The 11290-nt window shown below is 41.9% G+C and overlaps 1 protein-coding gene across 1 annotated transcript in view; it reads left to right on the top strand.

Moving 5' to 3' along the window:
• Nucleotides 1–930: 930 nt before the first annotated feature.
• HOMER1 (homer scaffold protein 1) overlaps nt 931–11290 on the top strand; it is a 134939-nt gene continuing 124579 nt past the window's right edge. Inside the window, exon 1 of the mRNA XM_015536535.2 lies at nt 931–1891. Within this exon, the coding sequence (XP_015392021.1) occupies nt 1887–1891 (5 nt within the window). The 5' untranslated portion in view covers nt 931–1886. The remainder of the gene's footprint in view (nt 1892–11290) is intronic.

Below are 11290 nucleotides of genomic sequence, written 5' to 3'. Positions count from 1 at the left end.
CATCATCCCCCGCACCCGGGTGACGAGAGCGGCGGGTGACGTGTGTGCGGAGAGGAGCGCGCTGACGTTGCTATTTAAAGGTCCTCCTGCGGGGAGGATGGAGACACAGCGCGAGCACCTGGTGTGGGGCGCGGAGGAGGCTGTGGCGGCCGGGAGCGGGGCCAGGAGACAGCGGAGGAGCAGAGCGCACGGTCCGCCCGCCGCCCGCCACTAGGGGAGGGGGGGAAAGGAAGGAAGGACGGACTGACGGACCTGCAGGCCGGACTAGCTCCCCACGAGGGCCCTCTCGGCCCCTGACCACCAGCCTTCCCGCCGCCTTCGCGGCTGCTGCTTCCTCTCCCGCCGCCCGTAGGGCCCCGCTGGGCCCTAGGGACGGGTCAGCGCTCCGGCCCCCGACGCCTTCCCGCGGCTCAGAGGCGGTGGCCGCCTCCCGCTCCCTCCCACGAACGGGGGGAGGGACAGCTCTCGCCCCCGGTTCTCCCCGCCTCCTCCCCCGCCCTCCGCAGCCCGCTCCGCCGCCGCGCTCTGCTCACGCGGGCGGCGCTGACCCGGGAAGCAGCGCCTTCAGCTCCGCGAGCGGCCGGTGGAGGCGGAGGCAGCGGCGGGCTTCAGGCCGCCCGGGCCGGCGCTGCTCTGCCGAGCGGGAGCTCGAGGCCGGCGGAGGTGGGCGGTGATGGAAGCGTGAGGAGGCGGTGGCGGGCCCGGGGACTGTGAGGCGGCGTGTGGCGGCGGCGCGGAGCGTGAGAGGCGAGGAGCGCGGGTGGGGGCGCTGGAGCAGCGGCTCTCCCGCGGCTTCGAGCCCCGCTCCCCTGCCCGCGACGCGGGATTAGCCGCCCGCCCGTCGACCCTTCAGCTCAGTCCAACGCCGCTGCTCGGCCCGCCCTCGCGCTGGGAGCGGGTGCCGGGGGCAGCGTGGGGCTTGGCTCTCTGATTCATTCATTCGCCGCCGCCGGCAGCCTCAGACCTGCGGTGCTCCGAAGAGAGGAGGGAAGACGGGCAGCCGCGAATGAAGGGCCGGGCGCCAGCAGGGCTCCATTGTGCTCGGCGGCGCGAGGCGGGAAGGGGCTGAGGGAGGTGGGATCGGGCCCCCTCCCCCTGCTCCCCGGCGTGCGCTGCGCCCCCAGCCTGCTGCCAGCCTGGAAATGGCTCCGTTTATTCTCCTCGGGAGAATGAATCGATCCTGCCCAGTCTTCTCTTCCTCCTCCCCACCTCCTCTCTGCTCCGAGTCTTAGGAGGGGAAACATTTAAAAGACAGATTCCAATGTGGAGTGCCGTGCACATCGCGAGCTGTTGGGTTTGCACTTCGAGGAGATTTTTCTATCTAGCTTTTTCTAACGTGAGCGCAGGGAAGCAGTGGCATGACTGCTTTTAGGATTTTTATTTTCTCGTAGGGATCTCTGTAAAGTGCACGTCGCATTGGGTTACATGCTCCACCCCCAAGGGAACTGGTGTGGTGGAGAAATTTGAACCCGCAGCCTTAGTAGCACCAAAAGGCCGAGTTACCTGGCTCTCCCCGAGTGTCTAGGAGGACATGAGCGAAATGACCACCGAACTCATTTTTTATAGGACTCGGTGAAGCTGGATTCTGCGTTTCCGACAGACACGTAGACTCATTTTGTGGAATAGAGTTGACCGCTGTCTCCTCCGCGCAGCATTTTAACTCTAATAAGCAAATGCCACCTCTGCTTGAACGTTTTGGTATTTACGAGAGAGAAATCCTTTTACCTAAGGGAACTAATTGAATTGTCAAGCACCACTGAAATACCTCCAGAAAAGGATCTCGGGGGGTGGAAAAGCAACTGCGAAATAGCAGACGGAGAAATTCCTTTGGAAGTTATTCTGTAGCAGAAGAGCAGAAACTTCAGAGCAAGTTCTCATTGGGCAAAATGGGGTAAGGACTTTTGTGCCTAACATAGCTTTGAATCTGTTTATGTGTGTTGTTGAGCGATGGTGGTGATTGTGTTTTATGTTTTCAAACAAATTTGCCACCTTGCTAAGCTGGTCGTACATTAAAAATACGGGTTTGTTAACCTGTTAATAAGATATTTTTATAGAGTGACCCCGGAGGCCATAACGAGGGAACATATATACATATTTTTTTTTAATTTTTGATAATTTGTAACCAGAATAGAGTTCGATTAGTAATATTTAAGAAGACAGCATCTTCTGCCCTTTTACTGGTCAGCCTGCTGCATCCGTTTGTAATTAAAATCATACTGTCTTAGGTTTTGTTGCCAGGGTCTTTGAGAGAAAAGTACTGCGTTCTCTCAGTGCTTTGAGAATAATCAGTTGCACAAAGGAACAATTGTAAAGTAATGAGTGGTTGGACTTTAGTCCTTGAAAATGATTCAGTGTAAATGATTGCCTCCACTGTGCCCTCTGTTTTGCCCTTGAATATCCAAAGCTAACATGTAGAATTGATTTATTGGGGCATTAAAATGAAAATCTGAAATTCTTACCCATGTGGTGTCCACAGTGCCGGTGCACTTAGTAGATCAGAGCTTCAAAGGAAAAATCTTTTTGTTGAAAGAACTTGTTCGCTTTTTCTGTTTTTTCCTCTAAAGCTCAGGTTTTCAGTTGATGTTAACAGTGTCGGATCCACACCTTCTTTCAGTACCAATGTCAACCAACAGTGTGTTTTCCAGCCTTTCATTAACTCTTCACACAGTAACTTGATAACATGACTCTTTGTAATGTAAGTCAGAAATATATTAATGGAGTAATGATGAAGTCATGTCATTGACAGATTGTCCATGCTTTTTGTCAAAGAGGAACTTCGAGAATTTTCCTTCTCTCTGTAGTTGAACAAACCCAGCTCAAGTGTAGTTAAGAGACAGGAATCGAAAGAATAGACCAAAATTTATTGTGACAGTTTAGGGGTATGTACACCTAAACTTTATTTTTTGAAACTTTGAAAGTTCTTAGATAGTACTATTTGTTGTTGTTGTTGGGAGTTAGAATTTGAAGTTTATTAACTTGAACAAGTTTGAAAATGTAGAACATGTGTTGTAGGGAGTTCTTTCTTCATCAGGAATTAATGAGAGTGATAATTGTTTTTAAAACTTGAGTGACAAGTGATGAGAATATATATAACTTGGATGATTTGAGGTAGAGCTAAGCAATTAAAATACCTTATTCTATTTTAGTACTGGTATTCGTAACTTGGTAATCTGAGGCAAATTACTTAACCTCTGTGGACTCTTATTATCTGTAAAATGAAGGACTTAGATGATAAGTTTTAACGTTTTTTTCCAGTCTGTAAAAATGAATTATTTTCATTTTCTCCTGTAGTATTTTAATTACTAGCTGGTTTCTTGAAGTAGATCTTTCAGATGGAGACATTATTCTCTCAAGCAGGTTTTAAATATCAGCTAGAAAATAATGGCATTTAAAACTGGGATGAAATGCACCAATTTTAATAAGAGAAAATGCAGAAAAATACTGCTATTTAAAACCTTTGAAATATGGCTTCCTTGAGAATCTGCAGCTCTTGTGTCTAAAACATGTCAGAAGAAAAAAAAAAAATCAAGTGACAATTTTTCATGTTGAAGGCTGCATTCTCTAGACTGTAGAGTGGTAGCATCATGGAAGAAAATCGGGTTTTCCACAATCTTTAAGCTGCATGAATGCTTACCTTTTTACCAAGAGAAGTTTGGGATGAACTTCCTACCAAACAGGCTGGTATTTAAACTATTAAAATAAGCCCCCCCTCCCAACATGACACACATTTTTGATAATTCAGTGTAATTACATTTGCTTATAAACTGATTTATTTGTCCTTTTCCCAATAAAGTTTTAGAAGTAGACTGGAGAGGAAAAGGAGTGTTTCTGGCATTAGTTTTCTGAAAATCTGTGTAGGGCTATGATTATTTCCCATGGATAGTGATCTGTTCCATCTGAGTTGTCAAGAGAGGATGGACAGGTAGAAGAGAAGAGCATAGAAGAGGCATTTGTGGAAGTTTCCACACTTGGTAGGTGTCAATATCCGTTAAGTGTTTGTGGAATAGGTATAGTCTCCTGTATCTATTTAAACCAAAAGGAAATGGTGTTTTAAATGGCCTTTAAAGTTTTCTCTGGGGTAATCCAAAATTACCTTACTTTGACAGGTATATAAAATTTAATACTGTCGTGAAGAGTTTCACCATCTTATGAACATATTTTTGAATGTTAGTTTTTAATAAGAATTTTTCTTTGCCTCAATTATGGCTATAATCCAAGTCTAGGGGCATAGTTTAAGCAGAAAGAATTATTTTTAGTTTTTTTATTTTTATTTTTTTTAATGTTTATTTATTTCCGAGACAGAGAGAGAGCATGAGTGGGGGAGGGACAGAGAGAAAGGGAGACACAGAGTCAGAAGCAGGCTCCAGGCTCTGAGCCGTCAGTACAGAGCCCGATGCGGGACTCGAACCCACGAACCGTGAGATCCTGACCTGAGCCGAAGTTGGATGCTCAACTGACTGAGCCACCCAGGCGCCCCTGAATTATTTTTAGTTTTAAACAAAATGGGTGATTAGGCAGAAAACAAACTTGGCTCCTATAATAGTTTGTGAACCACTGTGGAAATGGAAAAAGAACAGCTGAAAATGACAGTTGCCAGAGTCTTTCAAAATATCTTGGATGCTGCCCGAACTGTTTTTAATTACAGTGAAGGCAGTTGAAGAATTGGTTTGTGAAATAGGTGCATCAGACCCCTAAAAAGTAGAGCATTCATGTGTGTAAGATAAAGTCTGGAAAAAGCTTCAAAGCTCCAGTGAGGAGCGCCTGTTAGGTCCAGCCCCCAAGTCATCCTCCAAGTAGTATCTCCTAATGAGAGCAGTGAGTCAGTAGCTATTTCAGAACCATTAGAGGAAGCAATAGAAATTAAGGAACTTCAACAAGTTATTTCATGCCACCTTTTGTTTTGCTTAGCTCATATTGACAACTTAGTGCCATCAACAAGGGAATAGAGAACCTCCCCGCCGCCCCATTTAAAGTTATTTATAAAAATGTGATTCTCCGTGCTAATAAGGTCCGATAGTGCTATTCTGATTTGTCTCACCTGCTTCTGGGAACTTCTGGAAACCATCTTCTCTGCCTTTCCCCACATAACTTCCTGGAAGCATGAAAGTGGGTGCTGCTGATTGCAGCCCGAAGAGTCCTTTCTTGGCTTAGAGAGGAAGCTGACCCCTCTTTCTCCCTCAGGCTACTGGGTGCTGCTCTCTGGGTGCCCAGGCAAAAACGTGGAAGTTTTGATCCAGCAGTGCAACATGAATGGGCTTGGTTGGAAAGGCAATCGCTCAATCATTACTAACATCTGAGAAGTTAGATGCATGTCCTTAATTGTATATTGGTTCATCTTACTAATTGTGAATCCCTAACATGTGGCATGTTCGGCAGCCCAGTGTTGGTGATACGGAAACTAATGTGCTCCTTCCCTCAGAGAGTTTATAGTTTAGAAGTTAGGAAGACAGTCAAATTAGAAAGTACAGTGAAATGTCTAAGGGGCCCTGATGTAGGGCATCTTAGGGACACAAAATATGTGTGCGTGTAGCATTAGCTGCTGAGGGAAGGATAAAAAAGCTATTGTAGAGGTGTAAATAGCTATTAAATAATGAAAGAGAACAGGTGTGCCTTATAGACAATTGAGAAGGCATTCAAGGCAGAAGGAACAGTGTGATTGACAGTACTGAGACCAGGAACTGCAAAAAAGTTTGGCTTCACAAACTCAGCTCTGTGGAGTGCGGTAAGAGATAGGCCCAGAGTCTTAATGCAGGGGCCAGTTTAGAAGGCCTTGTAGACCAAACAAAAGCCGGTGTATTTCAAGGTTTTTGGGGGCATTGACCCATTATAGTAAGATACGCATTTTTACCTCACCACCTAGTGCACACATATTATAAATGATAAAATGTCACAAAATAATGCCCTTTGTGTGATGCATTGTCGTATTTTCTAGTTTTAAGAAAGAATGACATTTGAGATCCAGTAAGTTGATACAACAACCCAGTGATGATAACTGGTAATTCGAAAAACACTGCTCTTGGCTATGGGAAGCACTAAAGGATTTAAAGCAGAGTAGTTACATGAAGGGTCGGGTAAGTAGGATGAAAAATTAGTTTTAAAAACCATTGAAATTTTGGTTTTGTTTGTTAGGTCCTGTGGAAACACTAAGCTGGAGCAATGAACCCTAGCTAGTAGGGGAAGTGGATGGCTGAACAGGGCCTAGAAAATTCCAGGGTGAGGGGAGAGGAGGGATGATGATGAGTTGTATGCAGTTGTCTCAGTGGGACTTTTTCAGGATTAGGGCATTTCGTGTGCAGGGGTAAAAATATAGGAAATGGCATGATATGTTTGTTCTTTGCTGAGCTGCTCATTCAGATGGGCCTTGAAATCTTGAGTGTAGAAGTTTAAAAAGGACTTTCTAGCTAACATACAAATTGCATGGAAGAGTGAGAACATGTTCCCCCAAGCAAGTAATTAAAGAATATTTGGAATTGTCAGTGATATTTGCCTTATAAGCAGATAGATGTTTCCTCCCCCTCCAGTTTATTAAAACATAATTGACATATAGCATTGTATTACTTTAAGGCCCACAATGTAATGATTCAACACATATACACTGTGCAATGATTATTGCACAGCATGTATACTGTGCAATGATTACCATAGTAAGTTTAAGTTAACATCCTTCGTCTTATATACTTACAGATTTCTGATGAGAAATATCATCAGAATAGGTTTATTTTTTAATATATTAATGGCATAATCCCCCCCCCCCCACTCTCATTAAAATTTGAAAGAACTCATTTTTTTGTTAGGTATTTTTCAAGGTAACATATACATAGACAAGATGACCCTGGCTCTTTCAGATGTCCTTTTCCCTCCATCTAAACCTATAGTCAAGACTTTTAACTGATTATTTTTTGTTCTGATTTCGTTTTATCCTTGTGACTTCATTCCTTTTTCTCTTGTCCAAGGGGCAGGTATAATCACATGGGCTCTCAGGGTCTCTCCCCTGGCCCCAGTGCATTTACCCTCTTGAAAGTGCTGGAAAAAATTTAAGGCCATTCCTACTCCTGTCTCCCTAAACTACTCCTGCAGTTTCCCCCCTACTTCCCAGCTTCAGTTTGCTTCAGTGTCCGATTGGCAGTGCCCATCTGAGTGCCTACCCTCCCCAACGCCCACCCCCCCCCCCCCCCCCCCCCCCCCCCCCCGCAACCAAAAAAAATTGGAGGAGGAGGACTTTGCTTTTCTGGATTTGGTGGTAATGGGATGGGAAGGCCATCCACTCTGGACTGAAAAGTAGCAACATCTCTATGTGGGATAACAGTGTGTGTTATGCCAAAATGAATATTATTTTTTAGATTTACAAATAAGATATTTTATAATGTCTTTTTAAAAAATTATATCCTATTCTACAGTTTTAAAAACGAAAAAAAAAACCTTTTTGAATGGTTATGTATTTAGCATGGCAGAAATTGAGAAGAGGGGAATCAAGATTATGGTACTTGAATATTTAGACAAAGCAATTAGTGGGAATGTATAAACTAGTGAGGGTTGGTTACTTTAAGTTTAATCTGCATAAATTAATTTTAGGGAGGAGCAAATACTAGAGGTGGGATTATTTGGGAAACAGAATGGATGTAGTATATGATGTTCTTGGCTCTGACCTGAGGTTTTTATAAGAACTAAAGTAGTGATTATGAGGGATGTCTGGGTGGCTCAGTAGGTTAAACGTCCAACATCAAGTCAAGTCATGACCTCACAGTTGGTGGGTTTGAGCCTCGAGTCCGTCTCTGTGCTGACAGCTCAGAGCCTGGAGCCTGCTTTGGATTCTGTGTCTCCCTCCCTCTTTCTCTCTGCCCCTCTCCCCCTTGTGTGCTCTCTTTCTCAAAAATAAATAAACATTAAAAAAAAAATAAAGTAGTGATTATGAGTAGCATGTTAAGATGTGATTATGTAATTCTCAAAAACAAGATGTGTTATGTCATTTTGATTAGTTATATTATGTAGACGTTAATCCTTTTTAAAAACATCCTTATTAATCCTATTTTTATTTAGTTCACTTGTAACTTTCTTTTCTTTTTTTTTTTTTTTTGATTTCCTGTCTCTAGAACAGAATTACTAAACTTTGACCACAAACTTACACATCTGTCATGAGCAAACAAGTGTACACAAAAACAATCCTTTTCAAAATATATATACATAAAGGAAGTGTTTAGGGGAGCTCTTTGGTTCAGCAAAGTTTATTAATTTAATAATTTTGAAATGAAGTCACAATGTACATCAGACTAGTGTGACTTTTCTTTTTTGGGATTAAAGGATTCTGAAAGTTGGTTTAGGCTAATTACCTGAAGCATTATTCATGCAATTAAAGGATTGAACAAAGAAACTGTCTTTATAAATAATTTGTAAACTTAGTTTAGTTTTAAGTGATCAAATGTCTCAGTGAAAAAATGATTGAATCTCAAAAGGTCTAACCTCCTTGCTGCCGTATGATTTTTATTTTGTTCAGACCTCTGGTGTTTAGTTGAAATACTTATTTTTACTTAACTGGATTGTTACATTATTTAGAATTCAACTCACTGGACAAAAGAGTAAGGGAAATGAGTTACAAATATTTAATTTTTCCTGATAGAAATTTTAAGTGACTTAAGACTTTTTTGAAACGTGTGTGTGTGTGTGTGTATGTATATATTTGTAATGTTTATTTTGAGAGAGAGAGAGAGAGAGAGAGAGAGAGAGAGAGAGGGAGAGAGGGAATGGACGTGGGTGGGGAAGAGGCAGATTGAGAGAGAGAGTGACAGAATCCCAAGCAGGCTCCACTCTCAGTGCTGGAGCCTGACAACAGGGCTCAGTCCCATGACTGCGAGGTCATGACCTGATCCAAAATCAAGAGTCAGATGTTCAACCGACTGAGCTACCCAGGTGCCCCTGTATATAAGATGTTTTAAATAGATTTATATCTCAATTAGTAAAGATTATCTTTAGTTGAAGGAAATGTGCAATTTTTTGTTTGTGTTGCATCTTTGTAATGCCTTGTGATCTGTGGCTTATGCAGTAAATTGACCCTGTTTTATAAGATTCATTATGTTCTTGTAATAAGTGAGATTTTCCTAGAGATTTTCCTCTGTTAAGTATTGAAAAATTGAGTGCTTTTGGGGCATTGTAAGATTTCGGACTCATTAAGTATCTTCATTTCAAAAGAATCTCCATGTAATAAGCAGTGTTTATATAGATTTTAGCCTGTCTACAAAGAATTGAGATAAAATTTCCAAATCTTACTGACCAGGCATTGCAGGAGTAGGTAAACTTTTTAAAAGCTGATCATTCAGTGGTCTTCAACCTGTAAATAAAAGCATATAGTTAAAATCCTAGTTTTTATAGCATACCTCCATATTCCATAAAATTAGGACATTTCACTATCACTCTCTGTTAAAAGAAGCAGATTTATCAGTGAACTTCTGCTCTTAATTGTAGCCTGATTCTCCTTTTCCCATCCATCATAAATAGTACACCTTTGGTCATTTCTGTGCTCCCTAATATCTGAGTAAAAGAGATGAGATTGGTAAGAATCAATGCTGCTTGTATTAAACAATATTTTTCAGAGGAGAAGTTGAAATTACGGACATGGGTATATATACTGTCTTTTTCATCCACTTGTATCAGTAGATCTCTCAACAACTTGGGTTTGAGCTGTGTGAGTCCACTTACAGATTTTTTTATATAAATACAGTGCAGTATTATACATGTATTTTCTCTTAAGATTTTCTTTTTTTTTAGGTTCATTTCTTTTATTTTGAGAGAGAGTGCGAGTCGGGGGTGGGGAGGTCAGAGAGAGAGGGACAGAATGAGAATCCCAGGCAGGCTTCACACTGTCAGCGTGGGAGCTGGACGTGGGGCTCAAACTCATGCACTGTGAGAGGATGATCTGAGCTGAAATCAAGAGTTGGATGCTTAACTGACTGAATCACCCAGCTGCCCCTTCCTTATGATTTTCTTAATAACGTTTTCTTTCCCTCTCTTCACTGAAAGAAATAGTATATAATATACAAAGTGTGTTAATTGACTGTTGATGTTATCAGTAAGGCTTCCAGTCAACAGTAGGTTATTAGTAACGTGTTAGGGGAGTCAGAAGTTATAAGTGAATTTTTCACCGTTGAGGGAATCGGCGCTCCTAACCCACATTGTCAAGGGTCAACTAACTGTATTTCATTTATTTTCCCATCTTGTTTTAAAAAGTTTTTAAAGGGGCGCCTGGGTGGTTCAGTCGGTTAAGCGTCTGACTTCAGCTCGGGTCACGATCTTGCGGTTCGCGAGTTCAAGCCCCGAGTCGAGCTCTGTGCTGACAGCTCAGAGCTTGGAGCCTGCTTCACATTCTGTGTCTCCCTCTCTCTCTGCCCCTTTCCTGCTCATGCTCTCTCTCTGTCTCAAAAATAAATAAACATTAAAAAAATAAAAAAAAAAAGTTTTTAAAAACGTCACTTCACTGTTAAGTACAGTTTAGAATTAATTTTACAGGGACATCTTTCTAGTGACCTTGCAAAGGAAAAAAACAAAAACAAATATTCTTTCTCATGAGGTTCCCCCTTCACTAATGGATTGTGAACCCAAAATGGCTTTTGTGTAGCTAAAAGAATTTTAAATGGGTAGAACTAACATTTGACTTAGTTAAGCACTGAATTTCACTTATATATAACTGCCTTGTCTCTTTTAAGGTAGGCCACTGGAGGAAGGCAAAAAGTTCCTCTTTTCTTTCTTGTATGAGAAAATAAAATTATTTATAAAATACAAAAATTTACCAATTGAGTCAATCTTTTCCCTTCATAATAAAATTTACCTTTATACTTATGCTAGCTTTCAAAAAATCACCTTAATCTCTTAATAGCTACTATTAGCTTTAAAAAACAAAAGGTTTGTTTTATAGATATTTTCTTTTAGTGTTCTTCCATAAAACATGAAACATTTTCATGTTATCTTTGAGGGTTTGGCGCTAGTTCCTCAAGGCAGAGAGCAGTTGTAAGAATTGAGAACTTTGTATAAAATTACCAAATAAGAGTTAGACAGAAATTAAACACAAACAACTGCCAAGGGACCACAGATACCAAAGCAGCTTTCATTACTTTCTTTTTAAGTCATGTTTATCATGTCATGTGTATTGGCACATCTGGATCCGTGTGTCAGAGTCCAGAGGGCTGTAGACAAGAGTCCATGACTTCCTCCCTCCCCTTAACCCATAGAAGGGAGGAAATTTGTACGTGTATATTTTTGTTTTTGTTTTGAAAGAGAGCATGCACACATGCTCAGGGGAGGG

The sequence above is a fragment of the Panthera tigris genome, chromosome A1, assembly GCF_018350195.1.
Source record: "Panthera tigris isolate Pti1 chromosome A1, P.tigris_Pti1_mat1.1, whole genome shotgun sequence".
In the NCBI taxonomy this organism is placed as follows: Eukaryota; Metazoa; Chordata; class Mammalia; order Carnivora; family Felidae; genus Panthera; species Panthera tigris.
This window is presented reverse-complemented; position numbering and strand designations above follow the sequence as displayed.